The 21,389-nt window shown below is 50.9% G+C and overlaps 10 protein-coding genes across 10 annotated transcripts, besides 1 other annotated feature; 4 read left to right on the forward strand and 6 right to left on the reverse strand.

Annotated features, from left to right (window-relative positions):
- Positions 1 to 138: 138 nt before the first annotated feature.
- On the forward strand, positions 139 to 1,804 carry CPAR01_13561 (CFEM domain-containing protein; the record flags this gene model as incomplete). The annotated part of the gene is made up of 8 exons (XM_060497814.1): positions 139 to 231; positions 282 to 417; positions 472 to 653; positions 708 to 744; positions 808 to 875; positions 976 to 1,358; positions 1,413 to 1,480; positions 1,554 to 1,804. The coding sequence occupies 8 exons, from the start codon at positions 139 to 141 to the stop codon at positions 1,802 to 1,804; spliced, it is 1,218 nt and encodes a 405-aa protein (XP_060343282.1).
- Positions 1,805 to 2,125: 321 nt separating this feature from the next.
- CPAR01_13562 (uncharacterized protein) lies at positions 2,126 to 4,056 on the reverse strand (the record flags this gene model as incomplete). The annotated part of the gene is made up of 7 exons (XM_060497815.1): positions 2,126 to 2,934; positions 2,998 to 3,065; positions 3,119 to 3,212; positions 3,271 to 3,311; positions 3,366 to 3,412; positions 3,473 to 3,637; positions 3,688 to 4,056. 7 exons carry the CDS (start codon positions 4,054 to 4,056, stop codon positions 2,126 to 2,128), a joined length of 1,593 nt encoding a protein of 530 aa, XP_060343283.1.
- Positions 4,057 to 4,777: 721 nt separating this feature from the next.
- On the forward strand, positions 4,778 to 6,082 carry CPAR01_13563 (flavonol synthase; the record flags this gene model as incomplete). The annotated part of the gene is made up of 3 exons (XM_060497816.1): positions 4,778 to 4,871; positions 4,934 to 5,666; positions 5,719 to 6,082. 3 exons carry the CDS (start codon positions 4,778 to 4,780, stop codon positions 6,080 to 6,082), a joined length of 1,191 nt encoding a protein of 396 aa, XP_060343284.1.
- Positions 6,083 to 6,179: 97 nt separating this feature from the next.
- On the reverse strand, positions 6,180 to 7,326 carry CPAR01_13564 (2OG-Fe(II)oxygenase; the record flags this gene model as incomplete). The annotated part of the gene is made up of 2 exons (XM_060497817.1): positions 6,180 to 6,875; positions 6,943 to 7,326. 2 exons carry the CDS (start codon positions 7,324 to 7,326, stop codon positions 6,180 to 6,182), a joined length of 1,080 nt encoding a protein of 359 aa, XP_060343285.1.
- Positions 7,327 to 7,697: 371 nt separating this feature from the next.
- CPAR01_13565 (uncharacterized protein) lies at positions 7,698 to 8,033 on the forward strand (the record flags this gene model as incomplete). The annotated part of the gene is made up of 1 exon (XM_060497818.1): positions 7,698 to 8,033. A coding segment is annotated over one exon (336 nt), but the record flags the coding sequence as incomplete, so codon positions are not given.
- Positions 8,034 to 8,290: 257 nt separating this feature from the next.
- CPAR01_13566 (M6 family metalloprotease) lies at positions 8,291 to 10,674 on the reverse strand (the record flags this gene model as incomplete). Its single annotated transcript, XM_060497819.1, has 2 exons — positions 8,291 to 10,436; positions 10,496 to 10,674. 2 exons carry the CDS (start codon positions 10,672 to 10,674, stop codon positions 8,291 to 8,293), a joined length of 2,325 nt encoding a protein of 774 aa, XP_060343287.1.
- Positions 10,675 to 11,327: 653 nt separating this feature from the next.
- On the reverse strand, positions 11,328 to 11,972 carry CPAR01_13567 (uncharacterized protein; the record flags this gene model as incomplete). The annotated part of the gene is made up of 1 exon (XM_060497820.1): positions 11,328 to 11,972. The coding sequence occupies one exon, from the start codon at positions 11,970 to 11,972 to the stop codon at positions 11,328 to 11,330; it is 645 nt and encodes a 214-aa protein (XP_060343288.1).
- Positions 11,479 to 11,565: a sequence feature (Short protein (CPAR01_13568, KAK1524620.1) was converted to a misc_feature.).
- Positions 11,973 to 13,033: 1,061 nt separating the features above from the next.
- On the reverse strand, positions 13,034 to 14,631 carry CPAR01_13569 (endoglucanase 3; the record flags this gene model as incomplete). The annotated part of the gene is made up of 2 exons (XM_060497821.1): positions 13,034 to 13,834; positions 13,894 to 14,631. 2 exons carry the CDS (start codon positions 14,629 to 14,631, stop codon positions 13,034 to 13,036), a joined length of 1,539 nt encoding a protein of 512 aa, XP_060343289.1.
- Positions 14,632 to 16,979: 2,348 nt separating this feature from the next.
- Positions 16,980 to 17,424, reverse strand: CPAR01_13570 (uncharacterized protein; the record flags this gene model as incomplete). The annotated part of the gene is made up of 2 exons (XM_060497822.1): positions 16,980 to 17,059; positions 17,181 to 17,424. The coding sequence occupies 2 exons, from the start codon at positions 17,422 to 17,424 to the stop codon at positions 16,980 to 16,982; spliced, it is 324 nt and encodes a 107-aa protein (XP_060343290.1).
- A 2,915-nt stretch (positions 17,425 to 20,339) lies between these two features.
- CPAR01_13571 (uncharacterized protein) lies at positions 20,340 to 21,185 on the forward strand (the record flags this gene model as incomplete). The annotated part of the gene is made up of 2 exons (XM_060497823.1): positions 20,340 to 20,780; positions 20,973 to 21,185. 2 exons carry the CDS (start codon positions 20,340 to 20,342, stop codon positions 21,183 to 21,185), a joined length of 654 nt encoding a protein of 217 aa, XP_060343291.1.
- Positions 21,186 to 21,389: the final 204 nt, after the last annotated feature.

Consider the following 21,389-nt stretch of genomic DNA (forward strand, 5'->3'; position numbering starts at 1 on the left):
CCTCAAATGTCGCCACGCGAATGGTCCCCTGACATTCCCATTCTTCGTACCCCGTGGCTCTTATATTCCAAACCTTCGTTCTTTCGATTTGCCTTCACTAGCCGTTGATGTTTCAGCAATCCTTAATGTTGAGTGAAGATGAGGACGTTTGGCGCACTCACCTTTCTACTGTGCATTATCACAATCGCAGCCGGAGCCATTCCTAGTATCTCCGATTATCCTCCTTGCGCAGTAAGAACGTCCGAATCCCGTCTCAGCAAGGTTGAAGCTAATAGATCTAGGTTACCTGCATCGTTGATGCCCTACCTCAGTCCCCATGTACTGGTCTGAACCAGACTTGTCTTTGCGCCGACTCGGTCTTCAACGACAATGTTGGGGCTTGTGTTAACTCTGGATGCACAGTCAAAGAGGGCCTCAGTAAGCATGGGATCAAATTACTCTAGAAATTTCAGACTCTAACAGTGATACAAGTCGTAGCAAATATGACCTGGGCAAACTGCGGCTTCCCGTTGACCGACAACACAGCGATACCCCGATTCCTCACAGGTACACTCTTCATCTTACCAGTCATCTTCATGTGTATACGGATCTTGAACAAATTTGTCAACCCATCTCCTTGGGGCGCTGATGACGTTTGCATCTTCATCGGGTTTGTAAGTCAGATTCTGGACTGTCACGTCGCTGCACCGATTCTGATGTCCAAACAGGCATGCGCGACGGCTTTGGTGCCTATTGTGTATCGATGTAAGTGCACACCCTACTCACTTAACAACCACCCAAATTACAATCGACTGACATTGGTTGCAGTACTAGCTATTGGTCTTGGGAGGGACATCTGGACTCTCCAACCTTATAAAATCACCGAGTTCCTCAAGGTAATATCTGAACACTTAAGATTTCGTGGGAGAGAAAAAGACACCGAATTCCTGAGGGTCGTACAGTAGTTCTAAGACACTTAGACTAACCGTTGCTTAGATTCTTTTTAGTACCCAGATCTTCTACATCACTGGCTTGAGTACCATCAAAGCGTCCATCTTATTCTTCTACCTCCGTATTTTTCCATCTGTTCGCTTTCGCCGAGTATTATGGGCTACACAAGGTTTCAATGCTTTGTTATTATTCTTGTACCTCATTCTCACGTTCACTCAATGTCGCCCACTCAACAAATACTGGCTTGGATGGGATGGAGAACAAGCAGGCGTTTGCATGGACTTCAACAAGCTCGTCTTGACTCACGTTGGCTTCAACATTCTCTTGGATATTTGGATGCTGGCCCTGCCACTCACACAGCTTTATAAACTGAATCTCGGATTCAAGAAGAAATTAGGGGTCATCTTGATGTTTTCTGTTGGATTATTGTAAGTTCCACCGTGGGAGGAAATGTATTCAGACTGCTGATCATGTCAAATCAGCCTCACCGCAATCAGCGCTCTCAGGATTCAAGTCTTGGTTCACTTTGCGACCGCCAATAACATCACCTGTAAGCTCCATCCTTATCATTCTTTCCATCTTCATTCCCAGGAACGATCCAAACTCATATTTGACTCTCTCAGCTGAGGCCTTGTGGGTCTATGTCTGGTCCCTTGCGGAACTTGATGTTGGTGTTTTTGTTGCCTGTATGCCTAGCGCAAGTCAACTCTGGAGATGCACCTTCTCAAAGATCAGAACGCTCTCACATAGATCTGACGAAAGGTCTGGATCAACCACTGAAATGATTCCGTCGCCAAAGAGGGCCAGTGCACCAAAGGCTCGGCACTTGTCTCTGGAGTCAACGTCGTCGATATTGAATCGGTCCCCGGTCTGACGACATTTCAGATGATTGGCTTTGCAGAAACTCAAACATCTCTTAGGGCTCAACCTTGGCACATAAGAGCAAGAAGCATTAGGTTGGTTTCAACAATTGAGCGTATATACGTATTCTATTATTGTAGTTGTACAGATTTTGTAGCTGCGGAAGAATACAAAGAGACGTTAAGTGAGCTCAAGTGTTGCCACCAGCCAAATTGATGAAAAGGTCTTTCAGCCGGTGAAGCAGCATTCTTGCTACTGCTTAAGACGGGTTTTCAAAGCCACCTCGGCTCATACGCTAGGTATCGCGCTGCAGGACGATAAATGCTAGGCTGCTTCAGGCGCTTTCTTCGTCATTGGATCGCTTTTTATTCAGATCCTGGTCCACGACATCATTCAACACAGCCAAGCCATCCCTCTCGGCACCAATTCGAGCTCTTTTCAGACGCCGAGTATCGGACTCCGTCTTCCTCGTAACCCACCAAGTAATCAGCGTAACAATGGCACAGCACCCAACCAGAGCCATTGCTGCTGCGAAACTTGTCTGATAACGCGGCGCATACTTTGACCTGAAGATCTGAGGCCCAATAGCACCTCCGATTTGACCGTAGCTGTTGACAAACCCGATGCTGAAGGCCGAACCTGTGGCTCTTGAAGTGGTCTGGACGCGCCAAGGCCACATGAGAGGGAAGAAGGCGGACGTAAAAGCGTTGCCGACGAGCGTTGCGGCATAGACGGCGCCATTGGACGGGTAGGCGACCAACACTCCGTAACACGCGATCACGACAGCGAAAACGCTCAAGGGGTAGAGTGGCCGCGGCACGGTTCCTTTGTCAGCAAAAAATCCCGTTACTCCGATGACAAAGATGGACAAGAGCGAGATTGGCAAGTTGAGTAACTGAGCTCGGGCTATGGTTGTAAACCCAAGATTGGCAATGACCGTTGGCTGATAGAAACGGACACCAGATGTACCGACAGTAAATGTGGCCCAAATGAGAGTGAAGAGCCAAAGACGTCGATCTTTCAGAGAGTCCACAATTTCGCTGAAATTGAAGTTCATCTCTTCAGCTCTCGGGGCATTGGGTGGAAGCCGTGCTTGGATGAAGGCTTTCTCCTTTTCAGTCAGCCACTTCGCAGTGGGAGGGACTAGCACAAGACATTGTTAGAATTATAATAATCGGTAGCAGGTTCAAAGGAACTCGAACTGACAGTCAGGCAGGAGAAAATATACCGCAGTCCCTAAAACGAGAGTAATGAGCCCTTCCACGAGGAATAGCCTATGCGGTTCCGCTGTCAGCTTTCAGGAAGCTCATTTTCAGTGATGTCTTACCACTGCCACCCTGACAACCCTCTTGATCCGGAGACAGTATCGAAGGCAAACGCGAGAATACCGCTGAAGATTCCGGAGAGATTACCGAGGACATCTACCTCGTTTGTTAGAAATTTTGCCCGGCGATGAGAATCGACTAAGGGGTTACTCACAAAAGTAAAGCAGCCGAATCGACATCTCGTCCGGTCTGTACCTGCCAAGGGGTTATTCAATCAATCAACTGGTAAAGCTGCTAGGCAAAGCTTACCAATAGGTCATCTGAAGTATGACTCCAGGAAACATTCCTGCTTCGAACTATGCATTATTAGAAATGTCGGTAGCTTTTTTGATATCCCACAAAAAGACTGGACTTACTGCACCAAGCAGAAATCGGGTAGCGTAGATACCGCCTTTATTGGTAACAGGAACGTGGCAGAGAAGCGCAATGCCCCAGGAGATCATTATCCTCGATTGCCAAGCACTCGGTCTGAGTCGCTTTAACAAAAGATTTGAAGGCGCTTCCAGAACAATGTAGGGTACCTGGACCAATTAGCCGCAAGCTCGGTAACTCAGGTGCGGCTGTAACATACGTAGTATAACACCGTCAAAAGGTTGTATTCGTCAGAAGTCATATTAAGCTGCGTCATGATGTTCCTTGGTGTTCCTTTGTTCATGATTCTCGCATTCGAAATATTGTCAGAGTCGATGTTCTTCATCAGGAAGAGCAGAGAGCATATTGTCATTATCCTCAGGTCGACACGTCGCATGAGCTTCTTCTCCTCATCAGCTGTGAGCAGAGACCTGGCTCTCATTCTCTCGGCATCAAAGCCAGAAACATCTCCGCTGATCGATTCGTCGATTTGCTCCCCACGTCGAGCAAATGTCAAGCCGTCTTTGCTGGCTCCACCGCCGCCAGACAAAGAGTTCGTCCTGGTTGAGATATCCTTCGTGTCGGCCATTATGAAATGATGGAGGAATCTAATCTCTTGGTTGGCCATCCAAGGTTCCGAGTCTCGAAACGCAAAGGCATTGCGCGGTTTTGTGAAGCTTGCTGAATATTACTTATTGAGGGCTGGGGTCAAACGATTCACTAGTCGCCAAGAACTTCACAACAAACAAGACTGAAAAGTCTGACGGAAACAAGCCGAGCCTGCATTCATCTACCGATCATGTCATCTTTCCCGAAATCGCGAGCAATGAAGATAACGGGGGTGTCGTGCACCATTACTGGCCACATGTAGACATATGCATGGATTGTCTCAAGTGTGCCAAGAGGAGACAAGTAGCATCATTTGAGCCCGGGAGAGCCTTCCGCGATAAGTCTTTGCTTCTTGATCTCTTCCTGAGAATCCTTTCGTGGGGGGCTTTGACGGGCTGCTGGGGTATCTATTATGATCATTGGGCAATTCACTGATGACAGTGCTGTTCAACTAAGTAAGCGGACGAAGTCCGTCGAAGATCCTTGCATTCGCAATCATACCCCGCGATGGCGAGATACGGGCATCTCACGCTAACAACATCAGAGAGGCCGAGTGCGGAGATGCGTCGTTCGTGGCACATAAGATAATGAATGATTCGGTGTCGTGTGGAGTCGCGAACTTATGAAAGTCTAGATGGTGGACTCTGCATCCACGTCAGTAGCATCAATAACTGCTCAAAAGTTCAGCTTCGACTCCAGCAATGGCTGCAACGGTGCAAACAAACCCAGTGCGTCACAATTATGAGAGTTCCACTCTTCCCGTATACCACCAGGTCCCAGAGACCAAGTACGAACGTGAGCATACGAGGAGTCAATATTTGCTATCAAATATGAAGCTTATTGGAATATTTCCGTAGTTGAGTGGGCAGACTTAGTTACACTTGATCTTTCAAAGTTTGACCAGCCGGGTGGCAAAGAAGCTCTCGCAAAACAGCTCTTTGATGCCATTCAAACCATTGGATTCTTCTACATTGTCAATTTTGGTTTGAGTCAAGGAGACGTCGATCGCCAATTCGCGATAGGAAAGTCTGTCTTCGAACTACCCACCGAAGAAAAGCTCAAGTATCGTGCCGACCTAGAAAACGGCGGTTATAATGGGTACAAACCGCTTGGCCTAAGAGTGAGTGTTCGAATCGTTGTTATGGAAATGGTTCTCGTCATCTTCCTCATGCTGAATCTCGTGATCCAGGAAATCCGGCCCGGAGTCTTTGACAACACCGAGATCTTCAACATCCCAAAGTTCATCCCTGCCTACGAGCGCCCACAACCCGAGGTGATCGAAAAAAACAGAGCAGAAATTGAACATTTTGCACGTCATATTCACAACGAAATTGTGAACCGGCTACTTACGCTGTTTGCAATCATACTGGAGCTACCCGAAGACCACTTCGCTGCCCGCCATCGTTATGATGAGGCATTGTCGGACTGTCACTTGAGATACATGAAGTACCACGCGCGAGATGTGAAGACCAACGAAAGACTGGAAAACGTTTGGGTCAAAGGCCACACTGACTTTGGGAGTCTTACTTTGCTGTTCAGGCAGCCTGTTGCAGCTCTCCAGGTGCGAGGCAAAGATGGCAACTGGAAGTGGTATGTTAATATCTCGCATATTTCTTGTGGTAACCATATTAATACCAAATAGGGTCAAACCATACAACGGTAGCATCACTGTGAACGTGGCCGACGCGCTAGAGTTTCTGAGTAATGGGTTCCTGAAAAGCAGCATTCATCGCGTCGTCGCCCCACCCCCAGACCAGGCGGGGATCGATCGTCTAGGTGTACTGTACTTCGTACGGCCTGAAGATAGTCTCGAGCTCAGACCGGTTCAAAGCAAGGTTCTCCAAAGGCTGGGCTACAATTCTAATGAGAATGCGGCTGTGGCTGGAATCACAGCTGGTGAATGGGTGAAGGCTCGCGTCAGGGCGGGCGTAAATCGTAGCCAAGCAAGAAGCAAGGTCTCCGAACAGGAAATTGTGAAAGGGGTGAAGGCCAAGTATTACGACTGAAGGTACATGGAGGCGAATAAAGAGTTGTTGGACATGGCAAAAAGGAGTATCGAACTTGATATGGACATTGTAGTTTGGTGCTTAACGTGAACCGTCCTCAATCATCATTGACATACTTCTCAAACACATCCGCGTAAAATTTCCTTCCAACATCCCTATGACTCCTAACCTTCGTCCTCAACTGGCTCTCCCCCCAAGTCTCATATTTTCCCTTCAAAAACGCCGAATCAATCTCCTTCCCCTCCTCAGACTCCGACACCAACCCCCTAATCTCAGGCCTCGCAAAATGCTCCCTCAGAGACCCCACCGCCTCCTCCTTGGTAAGATCCCTCCTCACCCCCTGGAAAAACGGGACGCTGAACCTCTCAAGATGCCCAGACAGCACGCGGTGAGTGGTAGCCTTGCACACCCCGTTCGTCACCACCTCAAACGCCTGACCGATATTGACAACAAAGGAGCCCGGGAGTACTGGTACGTCGATCCATTCGCCCGTCTTGTTGAGAGCTTGTAAGCCCTTAATATGCGGCGGCGAGGCTTGGAGGAGGAAGGTCCACCACCCGGACGAGTCCTTGTGTGGACCCACGCCTTGGCCGCCTGCTTCTTTTTCCAGGAGGCCAGGGTAGTGAACTAGTTTCAGGCGGTGTTGGTCCGAGAGATAGGAGAGGAAAGTCTCTGGCGGGAGAGAAAGTGCTTTGGCTACCAAGATGAGGAAGCGGTTTCCCAAATCGGTCATTTCCGATATGTACGATTCAACAATAGGACGCAGCACTGGGTATGAAGACGGCCACTGCGACTGATAGATCAGAAGACTAGCCCAAGAGATGGGGCAGCAAAGACAGCCATGAGATACATATTCTCACCTGATTCGGCCCACGAAGCCGTTCTCTCAGCGGCAGACCCTCCTTCAGCCCGCTCGGTAACTCCGTAGCAAACTCGACCTGTTCCCTCCGATCGCTCTTCCCCGCCGTCGTCTCCGCGCCATCACCGCTGTATCCCAGAAAGTGCGGGGAATTGCTTAGCGCGATCTCGGATTTTGCTTCGGGCGGGAGCGCGAATAACTTTGGCAGTGCGCCGACGACATCAGAAATAGTCTTTTCGGGGACTCCGTGGTTGATGATGTACAAGAAGCCGACGTTGGTGAGAGCGTGGCGCAGATGGGCGAGTAAATCCGCCTCTGTTGCGGGGTTTTGGGCGAGGGAGAGGTCTATTGTGGGTATTTCGCTGAAGCTCCCCGTGGGTGGCATGGTGCGCTTGATACCAGCGAGAGCTCAGTTACTTAGACCCGGTTCTGAATTAGAGTCAGTTGGGTCTGATGGAATGAATTAGGTTGACTTGACATACTTTTCGAGTTAGCATTGACGTCCGAAAGCTTCAGGGTTCGCGGTGAACAGGTCCGCTGCCGGCGCCAGACCCGGGGGCGGCGGGGATGGTGCGAGTTTGGAGGTTGCGCACGTCATGAGCCGACCTATATGATCCCGCGGCGAATACCTAAATTGCTGTATCGAGAAGGAATAGGTACGTACAATGAGGGGCACTTAGGGACGCGAAACCCAAATGCTATTTCCAATACTTCAACCTACTACCCTACTGCACATATAATACACTACTTAGTACCTATGTACCTACACAGAAGAGGCAAGTTAATAAAGCTTTACTGGTTTTCTGCGGACTTCTTGTCAACCAGTTGACCAAAAAGAGACTACGTTTGACAGCAGCGTTCTCGTTTATGTTAGCAACCCGCTTACCACACACAGCTCACTCTCACACGAGGTCTCACACCATCTCCAATTATGCACCTCCAACACCTGGTCTGTCGGCAAAATCTGCAAAAAAGCAATCATTGCAATATCACCAAACGACAAAAGGTTTCAATGCCCAGAGGCGGATTCGAACCGCCGTCAACACGGATCGCTGTATAGAAGAACCACAACGTATCATCCTAACCAACTAGACGATCTGGGCGATTGATCCTGATGATCTGATGAAGTTTCGAGCGTGAGAGTGGGCTCATTAGCCCTAAGCGGCCCCGCAGCGGGACTACATTCCATCGAGTCACGGCAGAAACCCCACGTTGGCGGGCCTCGATCATGCAGGAGAATGAGAAGCTTTAAGAAAGACTTATTAGGTACTTAAGTACGTAATCGATTGACGATGTTCGACAAGGTAAGCATGCCGGTATATGTGTTTTCCACTCCGCAAGTCGGAGCCTCATGACTTGGTCACTTGGCACTGCGCCGTTGCAGCTACAGACGGATCAGACTCCGACGTCGCCTTGAGCGTCACCACCGCCGTGCTCGCCGCATCGGACGCGGCGCCAACCGAAACGTACGCCGTCTTAATCTCGCCGAACTTGGCCGTGACAAGAGCATTGGGCAAATCCACCCGCCAGCCGGTACCCTCAACTTCGGCGCTCAGCCTGTAGACGTCTGAACCTAGGAAGGCGGAGACATCCTCAGGGTGCTGGGCCGCATCAGGGTCGACGGCGACGTAGGTGCCACTGTTGGTCAGCTGGAACGAGCACGTCACGCCCTGGGTAGCAGCCGTGCCGTTCTTGGCGCCCGTCACGGCGCCATTTTCCAGCGAGACGTCGTGGATGCTCGCGCCGCCTTCGCCCGTCAGAGAGCGGACAGCGACAGTGTATGAGAGGATACCCTCATCATCGCGGTGACGGTCGACGATGTAGAAGTGCAAACTGTTGGGCACATCGATAAACTCAAACTCGCTGCCAGAGTTCGTGCCTGCGTGGAAGAGCGCGTCAGCGAGCTGACGATAGTCGCCGAGGGTGATCATCGCCACGGAGCCGTTGGGCCGGTAAAAGTCAATGAGCTCAATGTCCTCTGGGTTTGCGTCGATAACCCACTGGAAGGGCTGGTTGTCGACATTCTTGGACTTGCTGAGCAAGACACCGGAATCCGGCTGGAAAGAGTCTGATCCCATGCGGTCCACAACTTCGATATCGTAGTTATCCCAGCTACCGCCGTCGCAGAGCACTTCCGTCGTGATGTTGCATGCCGGGGATCGGTCGCCATCCATGATAATGCGGACACCCATCAATCCATCGCCCGGATCGACAGACCGAGCAACCAGGTTGGCAACAGCAACTCCAGAGGTTGCCAGCCCTTCGCGAGACAGCCACAGGATATCAGTCTTGTCAATCAGTCCGAGCTGGAACTTGTCGCGCAAAGTATGCAACGAGCCCATCGACGCACCCTGCAGCGCCGGGATCTGCCAACGGGTATGAGGACCGCCGGGGCCGTTGAAAGAGCCGCGCGACATCATGGACCACGGCCCGGTGTATGCTCTGCGCAGGGGAAGACCATACGGGTTATTGTAGTTGTCGCCGATATCGAGCAAGTGGCTCAGCTCGTGGGCGTAGACAGCCATGCCAGAGCTCTCGCCTTGAGTAGACGAGCCACCACCGGCGTTGGGCCAGAGTGTCGATGCCGCCGCCCAGGAGGTCCAAGGAACGTAACGTGTGCGCGCATAGTTGGTCTGGGAGCTGTTTCCCTTTTTCGGGGGGCCGAACTCATCCGGTACGTCTTCGGGACTATTGAACTTCATCTCGCCAAACTCTTGCCATGTTGAGGATTCGTCTTGACCGGCAGAGAGGATGAAGACCAGCTCAAAGGCATCGGCAGTGGCGTTTCCGACCTCGGCACGCCAAGCGGCGAGCGCATCGGTGCGAATGTTCAGGTCGCAAGTCTCTCCCTCGGGACAGGCACCTGGGTTAAAGCCGCCATCAATCCCGTATTGATAGCCGTTGCCAGAGAGCTGGTAAGCACCAAAGGCGGTCAGATCGACTCCGAAGCGGCCGACCGAGTCCTCCATCCAGTACTCGTGAAGAGTGTGCCCATTATTCAGCTCATTCGGCGTATTGAGGAGGTCGCGGTAGAAGGTTGGAACGTTCTCCCGGGGGATGTCAGCACCTGCAGGCTGAGGGTTGTTGAAGATGGTCGAGTGCGCCGGCTGAGTGATGACGAACGGTCTATCGGGGTAGTCGACGACGACCAGGGCGATGTTGAAGTTGCGGCTGGATCCCTTGCGCGCCGGGTCCGACCAATTCGTGCCTGGTGGTGGAATGAAGTCACCCCATGTCATGTTGTCCGGATTGACCCAGTCCTGGGGATCAATCGGAACGAAAGGCGTGTACGGGCTGTCCGACGCCGCAGCAACTGGGCCGGCGATGAAGGCACCGAGGGTGGCTCCCAGGACGGCCTGGAAGCCACTGTTGCCATCGCGAAACTGCATGTCGCCCAAGATGGAATGAAAGTTGAGCGGTGACGTTCGAACCAGCCACCAGCAGATGCTCACGGAAGCCAGCAAGGCAAGAGAAGAGAGCAGGCGACGGGGCAGACTGGCGATAGATAAGTACTTGGACAGCAAACGCGACGCGGTCAATGAGGTAGTACCGACCTTGCATCTCTGACCTCATGAACGTTCCTCCCCCGCCCCAACGTTATCTCATTGCGGACCTTCATTGATGTATCGTTTTGCTCTTTACGAGAGAAAGAGTGACTTGCGGTTTGCCAAGAAGTCTTAATCTCGTCGTTGCCCTTGTGCAATGGCACCTGCTGCTTCAGGAAAGAGTCCATGTCCACTTGGACGCGCTGATCAGTAACCACATGGGGCTCTTGCCGGGTGACTTTCGGGATGCTCGGTCGTGCCCAACGATCCAATACAACAGTATCTCAGATGCAAGCTTTTCGAATGCGAGAGTTAAGGCGATCAGATTGCTTGGTTGAACAAGCTCAATGGGAAGTCGTAAGATGGTTCGTACGGAGTACTCCGTAACTGCAATCGATTAACGGGTGTGGGGGTTTTACGAGATGAAATCCAGGAACCGCTACGGCTCGGTTGGGGTAATCGGATTTAGGTGGCGGGGTAGGCCGACATGTGGATCCTCAATCTCGGCACGGACGCGACCTGGTCAGTTTATGTAAGCACCCGAAAGCGAGCCCCCATATCTGCATTATTGCTCATTACAACACACCTATAATTACAAATCTGGATACGTGCATTTTGATTTTTGGTACTTTATCTACCAAGTGAGCGATGAAATAATTGCCTCTAGAACATTTCGAAAGCTGTCACTCTTTATTGTCCGATAAGTTTTCGACTGAGATCATTCTCCTGGTATTTCATACGTAAGTGAGATAGCTTTGCGGTAGTTATCTATAGAGATTCTACTTCCTGACTTGACGACCGACTGATACTACTTGAGATGGAAAGCTCTGGGCTATCCACCTCATCTCCGACGGCGTCCGCTGTAACTCCTTCCCCCAACACGCATCATTTCATCCAAAACCATCCAGAAGAGCCAACCCTTGACATTCTCATAAGCCCATCGTCTCGTAGACTCGGGAGTTGCGTGATACCCAAACAGCCACAACACGGCAATGATGCCGCAAACGATGCCTCGTCTCACCAACTCATTTCCGCCAAACTCGGCAACGCCCAAGAGCATTGCCTCACAGATGACATAGGGCCAGTAGTTGCTGAGATGCCACACAAATCCCATGCCCGACCCAGTTTCGATTCGTCCGTTCCGAATAGTTGTGTTGCTAGGGCCCGGAAGAAAGACGGCAAGAGGCGATCTCAGCCCTGCGATACGCCACTGGAAGTAGCAGGCCGATAACATGATGATCCTGGCAAAGAGGCGGTCGAAAAGGGAACTCCCGTCAATGTTGAGAACCCATACCACCGGCGTGAATGGTACGGCGGCGGTGTAGAGAAGTGCGATGAGGGGAAGGGCGGTGAATTGGCGGGTGAGGATGTTGGCCTTGCCTGGTGGGCCGGACCAGGCCGTAGAAGGTCCCGATTGTGGGGCCGGTCTCTGTCCTTTGAACGGCGGATCGTCCACCGGGGTTTCGTCGACTTTGAAAGACACCATAATTTTAACGATAATAGGATCAAGTGAATGCTTTGAGGAATTGCGTCTCCGCGGATTTAACCCTCTTAGATCTAATCGGGCGACCTTTTGCAAATGGTTTCAACGAGCGTTACGAAGGTTGGATTCTCCAAGACAATAGTACCTAGGCAATATTGAGTTCTGAGGAGAAGTATCATCTGGCATTTATATTCGCATTCCTAAGCTGTGCCACCCGCATCGGGAGCCTGTTGCCTACTCTGCCTGAACCAAAGTTTGAAGGGATTCGGACCACGACATTGCTTACGGTTAGTTTCTAGAGCCTTCGACAGGGATCCTCAGCCATCACCAGGCAGCACACCCTATTTAAGCCCCCGCGGTGGCACCTGACCTGGTCGTTGCACAATCGCGACACGTTGCACCCGGCCCCCAGCCTGTCAGACCCTTCGGAACTTTGGCTTTTGTCTGGTACTCTGTTGGATTAATTCTTGGCCAGATCTTATCGTTGGTTGGTTGTGGCCGTACCTGCATGTGGATTTCCAAACGCGCATTACCCTAGCTTAAGGGGAAATCGCGTGTGCCATCAAGTGGGACTTTGGCATTTTGACTGATCTCAGCGAAGCTTTCAGTGCTCACATCAGGAGCATAGAAAGTGACTGAAACATACAGAAGGGGGATTCCTACTAAAGGCGTCTTAAGTGGGAGATGGGAATACGCGACATAAATCTCGCGGATCAATCACAGTCGTTGCAACGAATGAAGCACCCAAATCAAAAAAGAAGGACGACAAGTCGAAAGCAAGTTGAAATATAGTGAGCTTTTAAATACAAGAATCGAAAATGGTCGGCTGCACGAGCGTCTCCATGTTTTTTGCGCTGCGGATTTGTAATCGGGTCGGTTCAGGTAACGGGTCCTGACCTCTTAGTGGTTGAAGCCATCACGACATCTCCAAGATGTCACCCACTATCCCGTCCAAGCGCCTTTGAAACGTCCCGAAAAGGTCCTACTTTATACAGAAGAAATAAAATCAACTTCTCTCGGAGTGAGTCCAGCCGCCTTGGGCTATCGCGGTTCTACCCAACCCTCTACTGGTACGTCTTCAACAGCTCGTTGTAGTAGTTGTATCCAGTGCCCGTCTCGGGCTCAAAGGAGAAGATGTAAGAGCCCCACATCGATCCAGCGGCCCAGAACGCCGCTCCCTGCCACACGTCGCTGTTCTCCTGGAGGTAGTCGAGCAGACCGGCGACGGCCTCCTTGCACTGGGCGTTGGCGCCGCCGGCGAACTCGCCGAGAACACCGACCTTCTTGTTGGTGCGGAGCCACGCGGTAGCATCCTTGACACGCTCGACTCCAATGGTGGCGGAGACACAGTCGGCAGAGGTACCGCTGCTGTCGCTGTCGAGGTACTGGTGCATCTCGTAGACGGTCTTGTCGAGAGGATCCGTCAGGCCCTTCATGTTGTCGTTGACGCTCGTCCAGCTGTGGGCGCCCGTCCAGGAGTTACCCTCGGCCCAGATCCAGTTCTCGGAGCCGGTGGCGCGGATACCGTCGATGGCGGCCTGGTTGAGCTTGAGGACGAGGTCCTGGTCCATGGAGTTGTATTCGTTGTTGGTGTCGAACACGACGTTGGCGTTGGACTTGAACTGCGTGGCCAAGTTGGTGAAGTAGGTCTTGAAGGCGGCGGTGTCGGTGATGATGTTGTTCTGGAAGCGGCCGTAGTTGTGGGCGTCGAGGACGGCGTAGCCGCCGGCGGAGGTGATTTGCTCAATCGCCTTGGTCAGGCCGGCGAGGTAGGCGGCGTCGAACGTGCCGGTGAGGCCACTGGGAACGAGACGTTCCATGAGGTAGCTGACACGGAAAGTCGTGTATCCATCCTTCAGGAGAGTCTAGCACATATCAGTCAAGGGTTGGTCCCATTATCCGTCTCAAGTTCTCATTAACTCACTGTGATGGAGTTGGTGTCGGGGAAGACGTAGTCCTTGCCGACGGTACCGGGAAGGGAGCCGGGACCGAACTCGGCGCCGGACTGGTTGATACCGAACCACTTGAACTTTCCACTCTTGACGGGAGTCGAAGAAGCGGACGCGGCAGGGGCAGACGCAGAGGTAGGGGCGGCAGCCTTCGAGGACGAAGAAGCCTTCGTGGTGGCGGGAGCAGCCGAGGAAACCGCGGCGGCAGCGGTAGTTGAGGGCTTAGCAGCAGTGGTAGTAGGCTTCACCTCAGCGGCAGAGGGCTTGGCAGAAGTAGCCGAAGACTTGACCGGAGCACTCGAAGACTTGACGGGGATGACGATCGAGGCGGCGTGGGTAGAAGTCGACGAAGCTGGCTTGGTGTCAACAGGCTTCGCGGATGATGACACGGAAGCGACGGCGGGAGCCGAGGTCGAAGAAGGCGAGCTAGTCGTCGTGGGCACATGCGGCGCAACGTCGCTGGCGTAAGCCGGTTTGGACTTACAAGGCCGTCTCGTCGATGTCCTCAGGGTGGTGGCCTGGGCCTGGGCGCTGACGCCGCCGGCGGCGCTTCCTTGGACGCACTGGCTGTAGTATTCGTTCTGGACTGTGCACGTGTAACCGGACACGCAGGTTGTCTCGCCGGTGAATCCCTTGCCGCCGCAGGGCATGTAGGGGCCAGCCGCGGCCATGGCTCCGCTGACAAGAGCGGTGCTGAGGATGAGTCCCTTCATGATGAATTCCAGATTCAGGGTAACAAAAGAGTGTATGCGTGTGTAAGTCTGAAAAAGAGTGACTAAAGTCTGTCAATGAACGTGGTGATGCAAAAGAGTGTAAGGCCCTGAACGAGGGAGAAGAAGAAACTTGGTGGGATGCAACGAACAGCGGTATTCTTTTTTTCCATCGAGCACGTCTGGCTCGAGGTCTTATATTTGCGTTACTCCCAGAGTTGAGATTACCGTCCCAATGCAACCTAGACCGATCATGGTGCCGACTGGCCGGAACGGTGAAGGTCGAGATCCCTGCTACGTGGATGGGATTCGTGGGGCCACTGCATCCGCTGAATCGCCCCATCGCCCTCTCGCACCGGTTTGGCCCCCGTGGGTGGTGACGTGAGGGGCAGAATTGCTTGTTTGTGGACACGCAAGACACGATCTGGTCATGTTACCGGGATATTGCCTGCTCTCCCTTCATTTGGTTTCTCCTCCTTCATTTCCTTATCGGCGTTCTAGAGTGGTTCCTTCAATGGTTCGCCACTTTGCACGGCGGTTCATCTGGCGGTTCGTCTGATGTTTGTGTCTTTGTTGGTTAGACTTCCCGGGGAGGTAAAGGGATGGATGCGGCGCAGTGGGCAAATATTGGGCCAACCACGCGGGTAAATGAGGGCGTTACTTTTCGAAATCAGCGCACTCCCGGGATTGGGTCATTAAACATCATATACCAAAGGATTAGGTTAAGGTTCGACCGTTGCAATCTTAGATACTGTTGAAGCATTCAGCGATGCTTAACTCAATATCATATTGACGATTCCATGTTGATAGTTTTTTCGAAACCAAATCCCCCTCTCAAGACATGAAGTTGATTTGTTTCCTTCACCCAAGCTGCCAAAGTCTTGGCTTTGCCTGGATGAGGACGATCTTTCTGGGGCAGAGCCTGGCCAGGCCTACATGCCGTTTACGCCGTGCCGGATCCGAAAGGGCGAGTGGAACCCTCTGAGCCGGGTATCCGAGTCGTTTCAGATTTAGAGGGCTTAATTCTTTTTGACTTTCTTTGCTGTGAGCTCCCACGGCTCACACACCATATCGGGAGAAGCCGCACTAGCCCTACAAGGGAGTCTCCGCAGATAGTAAGTCATCTCCGTCGTATCTCTCCATTGAGCTTAAGTAGCTTCGATCCTTGCTTCCTCCTGACAGGCCGCAGGGGCGGTTATCAGATTACTCATCTGCGCGACAATAAATTGAGTTCAAAGGCCGTCTTGCGTCGTGGCGCTGGATCAGCTAAATAGGTGGTGTTGGCTTCGTTCTTGTTTCCATGGGCTTCTCTCCGCGATTTACGGGCGCGTAGCTCAGATATCCCGAGTTCACACATCTTCACAAGTGCTCGTCATCTGCCCGTATGAGAAAAAAGTTGGCCATGTATGTCAGGTCATGTTGGATATTGTATCTTTTACTAATTTGCTTGTAGTGAGATCTGAGATCTCTCTCGGCCAGAGAAATAATGAAAAAGACCGGTTCAACCTTACATCTAGTTGACTGCTCATGCGGACTCTCGTAAGCTCCTGTGTTGTTCCCCTGGAGCCCACGTTCTTTCGCCGGTCCATGGTAGGTAAGTTTAAAAGTAGGTGATAGATTTCGAATGAAGGCGGGCTTGCACACTTAAGGTGATCCTCGCAATGTGTCTGGGAAAACAGAATTGCTCTAGAAAGTAGATAAGCCGCCTGGCTTGATAGTCAAGGGTGTTGGTCTGCACCTCTTCATCCCGATGCAACACGCGCTGCTTGTGATGCAATCAACTAGAAGTCAAGGACTTTCATGTTTATTTCGATGCGCAACCGTGTACCGCTAATTTTCTTATTACTGGATTGGTCCAAGCACAGTGCTTATGCAACATCATCATCAAGCATCGACGTACGGGGTCATGCTACCATGGTTTCATCAGTCTCCGTCTCGCCTCTGCTATCCGTGTTGCAAGTCTCAGTTTGGAAATAACACAAAAATAAATTCTCTCTTATTGCAAAATTTCTTCCTCCCAATATGCTCTAACTCCCATATTTAAGTTGCTTTCAGAGGTGAATGTCAGAATGAAAGTGTGATGTCTGGCGGACAATGCCCAGCCACGCATTGAATCCGTGCTAAAAGTGGCCTGGAAGTCACGATTCTGCCATCAAGTTTTGATTTTTTGACAAACACCTATTGAACTACCTCATTGATGTGAATCTCACATGTCTCAGAAGCTGCGAAATGATACTTAATTCACCATACGCAGTTGAATTCGTTGGTAAACTTCGTAAGATGGGAATAAGCCCGCTACAACTGTTGTTTGATGTTCCATTTGAAAACGCCGCTCAAATCCCTGTCTACATTTAACACGTGGAATCTGGGGGACCAGATGTGCTACACTCGATGACGCCATTGGCCAACTTCACGGAACCTTCTCGAGTGACTAGGTTACATTGATTAGCAATAGTTATACGGTGCAAGGCCGTGTGGTTAAATAGAGCTTAATGGCACTTCAACGACCAGCCCTGAAATGTGCGACCTCTAAAGCTATGATGATCACTTACTGCTAGGTGTTGCGATAACAGCAACATCCTTGGGGCTATTCTCAGGAGTTGTGCAAGTCTTCCAGCGAAACGAAAACTTCGTACCTCCAGGAATACCCAATTCGGCAGACCGGTTCCTGATGGCGTACTCGATGTCACCTTTTCCGATGGGCGAGGGGACTCCAGTGCCGTAGCAGACTAATTCAACAGCCGAAGCTGTGCCAAGGAAGATCACGATAGCAGAGGTAGCAATCGCCAACTTCATTTTGTCGTCAACGCGGATCTGAAAGTGTTTAAGCGAATGTGGTAATACGAGAATGAGTGAGGTGGGCGGCTGGTGTAATCCATAAGTAGGTACCAAGTTGCTCTGTTTTAATAGTTCTCTACAATATTATAAATAATCGCTTCCCAAGCTCAACCGCCATTTGAGGCAGATTGATACAGTTCACGGTCCTCATAGTGATCGTGGGAAACTCAAAGTCTTTGAGTCATGATCAAAGTTCGGCGACACCTTCGCACATTGTTAAGTCCGCATCGCTTTAACACCACCCAGTGGGCGCACTGCGTGCCACAGGCCAGCCATTTCTTAGAACTCAGGAATTAAGGGCTCTCAGCTTACCTTGGTGTTTTTGTGGCAGGAAAGTTGTGTCGAGCTTGTATGGGAGTACTTTGCCCTTGATCGCAGGAGCCATATTCAGAATTTCTTTCATCGTTGACGTCTCGTTGATGTGGGTAATTCCTTCCAGTTGTTTTGGGCACCACCAAATGGTACGAATTATCCAGCGAGAATCGAATACAATCCCTGAAAACGTTGGTGCATTTCCCCAGTTTCATGTTCGCCCCAAGGGAGGCTTCTTTGCTTCTTCTGACATCTGGTCACTTTTGTGTTCGCTCTTGAATGAACACATCTCGGCAGATCTCCATAAGGCCTGTCCTCTCGACCCAGGGTATATTGATCCATTCGACTTACTAGCCTCCCACTAGGTCGTTTGCCGCGATTCCTGTCTCTGTTGAGTTTGTTCACAGCGCCGCTACACCTTGCACTTCTCTCATGAGTGACTAACTGCTAATACCTGAAACTCGGCCGCCTACGATAATGGCCGCATCGGAGGATCACAGTGGGCGGCCGAGTGAAGCAGCTGCCCGTGGGTCACAGAAGTTACTACATTCCGACGAGTCAGAAAGCTTTTATGCGAGACATCCCCGCTGGCTTCAGCTCTTCATCGTTTTATTCGCGGATAATTTTAGATGTCTGTTATCCACGGAGAAGAGAGAGCCGCGGGGGGGGGGGGGGGGGGGTTCGTCGCTTTCAGGAACGAATAAGACAGATAAAGAGGCGCTCTTACGCAAGAGAATCGGAACTCCTATCGACACAGCCACATGGTGCTTTGTGAAATTCGCAGATTCTACGATCTTTCATCGTTTATTATGGCTCATGTAGAAGGCCTTGGTGTAACGTAAGGGAAAGGCGACGAGAAATTGAAGAGGCAGCAAAATGACTAAGAGAATATTTCAAGATGATGCACAATGATTTGTTTGCTGAACTGTACAGACTGATCTCAAGGTAGTCACTCATACTTCTCAAATTGCTGATTCCTGGCCCCCCAGAGCAGTTCTATCAGTAGCTCTCTCCCGTAAGCCAATTTCCCATAGCCTATAGCGGCAATCAAACTTGTGGAATGCAAGATAGCCAAGCAAGTGTGAGTCCATGAAATTGGAGTATGGGCCCCTCTCTCTCAATACGAGGCGCATTAATTAATGACACTTTGGTACTTCGTCCAGTTCCAAATCTCCATATATCTATCACTATAGATCTGTTCAATATTATTCGATGACGATGACATAAATACAATCTTCGCGAATGTGGGAAGAAATAGGTAGACCTTGGGGCAAATTGTTGTGAAACTTACTCTCTTGCGTTTTCACTCTCACCTCTTCGGAGATTTCGGCAAAAACAGGTCACGCCTCCTTATCCTCATACCATCCCCTGCTGTGAACGTAGTTGTGTTTTTCTCCGGCTACTTCCTCTTTATAGAAACTGATGCGCATTCACCATCAGCAAGATCAAGGGTGGGAATAATAAAGGGAGGTCGACCCACGAAAATATTTCATTAGTGAGTCCAACCCATGTAGCAAGACCTGGTATCACCTCCAAAAAAGAGGACATATCAGGGTAAAGGGCATTGGGAAACGTGAACCAGGTATATGCTTCTCCGAATCCATCCTTGTCGCGGAGGAACCAAGCCCAGCTATGGCCAGCTTTTGTGCGCTCAATGCGACTAACTTCCTTCCGGGCTTCGAGCAAATTGGCGTTCAAGAAATTCAGAAATGAGGAAACAATAAAGCTGGCAACTAAGGGATCCCACTGCTTGAACGCCAATGTCATTAATCCAACCCATCCTTGGGGCAGAGGTATGGACTGCTTCTCGCCAGCGGCAAAACGTTCGTGAAACATCTAAAACTCGGGGAGATGGTTGGCAGCCTCGTCATCGAGGAGGCCGAGCCATTTATAGATGCCAACAAAGACTTGCACCTCAAACGGGCGATGAGGGAAGCACACATACTTAGGTTCTCAGTTAGCTTCAGTATTGTTCACAGGCGAAGAGGGTGATACGCGCAACAGGATACCCATATTCAACCTTTAAATACACCCACGAATGGGTGCCTTCCTCGTAAGGTACATGACGGGAGAAAATTGGACACCGTAAATAAATGATAACCATGCTCCTAGGCTCCGAACTACCAACATCCGTGTCAAAGAGAAATTCACTCACCAGTATTTGTAGCAGTCCGTTATTTCTAACGCTAACCAAGTGATGTCGGTAAAGTCGAATTCAGAACCATATTCCTCTCAGCTTTAATCGCCATCAGTGGCCACCCGTAGCATGAGTTCTTGCAGTAAAGTAATGTGCCTCTTACGCACGCTCGGGTACCTAGATGTAATCACCTAAGGAACTTGGTGTAAAACAGGAAGTGCCTATACTTCTTAGTCTGGCATGTCTATCTTGAGAAGAGAGTGTCGAATCTGAGCATTGGCAATTTGTGTTGTCTATCTGATGGCTGTCTATGTTCGAATGCTACAGCGGCAGTGTGGGTATTCATTCTGAACTGTCCGATCACGCAGGTTTGTGATCAAACTGACATAATCCACACACCCTTGCTTCCTTTGCATCATCAAAGATGTCCAGCTTCTCCCAATTCGCCGACCTGAATGATCACTACTGCTACACGGATATTACGATGCCGCCGACGCGAAAAGCTAAGTCAGACGAGGCCAAGAAGGCGGCAAATGCTGCCGTGTATGGAGCGAGGCCGGCGTTCCAAAGCAGCCCATCAGCTCTCTCCGGCGCGCCCGGCTCACATGTGGAAATACCCTATTATCCACTCGCCCCGGGCAACATCAAGGCAGAATATCCCATGCCGGTCAAGTCGGAGCCGCAGTTCGATCAAGGAATTCCAGTACCACAACTTGTTCCAGACACCGCAGCTGCTATGCAATTCGATACCGCTGACTTCAGCGACGATGAGTATCTCAGCTTCAATGAACCAGCACCGGCACCGAAGAGAACATCCAAGCCAATGACTGCAAGAGCACCGCGACCCATGGGACCTTGGGGGTCTGTCAGCGTTTGCTTCAATAGTGATATCGAGTGGCAAAACCAGCGTGTCGAGCGGCTCGGCCATGCCACGAGGACGATTTTTTTCAAAGATATATTGACGCCGTGAGTTCCCTTGCATACTCAGTTGGGAATTCTGTAGTACTGGAGTTTGGCAGAGCTACGTGGCACATACCGAGACTGACGCCATTGCCAGGGACACATTGACACGGTGCTCTCCTTTAAGGAAATCTGTGAACGTCTCACTTCATTCCGTTTCGTCTACCACGTCGTCAATTATGACACTACGAACTCTGCCGAAGAGCTTACTGACGACATCATCAAGATCACCCACGCCTGTCCGAAGCTGAAAGTATTTTCCGTCCCAGGCACGTCGGACCTCACAGAAAAGGCGTTCCTTGCGCTGTGAGAATTTTGCCCCGACCTCACAAATCTGCACATTAGTACTGCCTCAAGAAATCATTCAAATACAGGCCACAACATAGTATTCGAGGCGCTGACAAACCACCCGGAGTGGGTGCCAAAGTTGAAGGAGCTTCGTATCGCAAAGATGCGCTGTACAAGCAGCGTACTGCGAGTTCTGTCGAGGGTACGGCCGAAACTCCACATTATA

Source organism: Colletotrichum paranaense (assembly GCF_030867605.1).
Source record: "Colletotrichum paranaense strain IMI 384185 chromosome Unknown Scaffold_13.1, whole genome shotgun sequence".
NCBI lineage: Eukaryota > Fungi > Ascomycota > Sordariomycetes > Glomerellales > Glomerellaceae > Colletotrichum > Colletotrichum paranaense.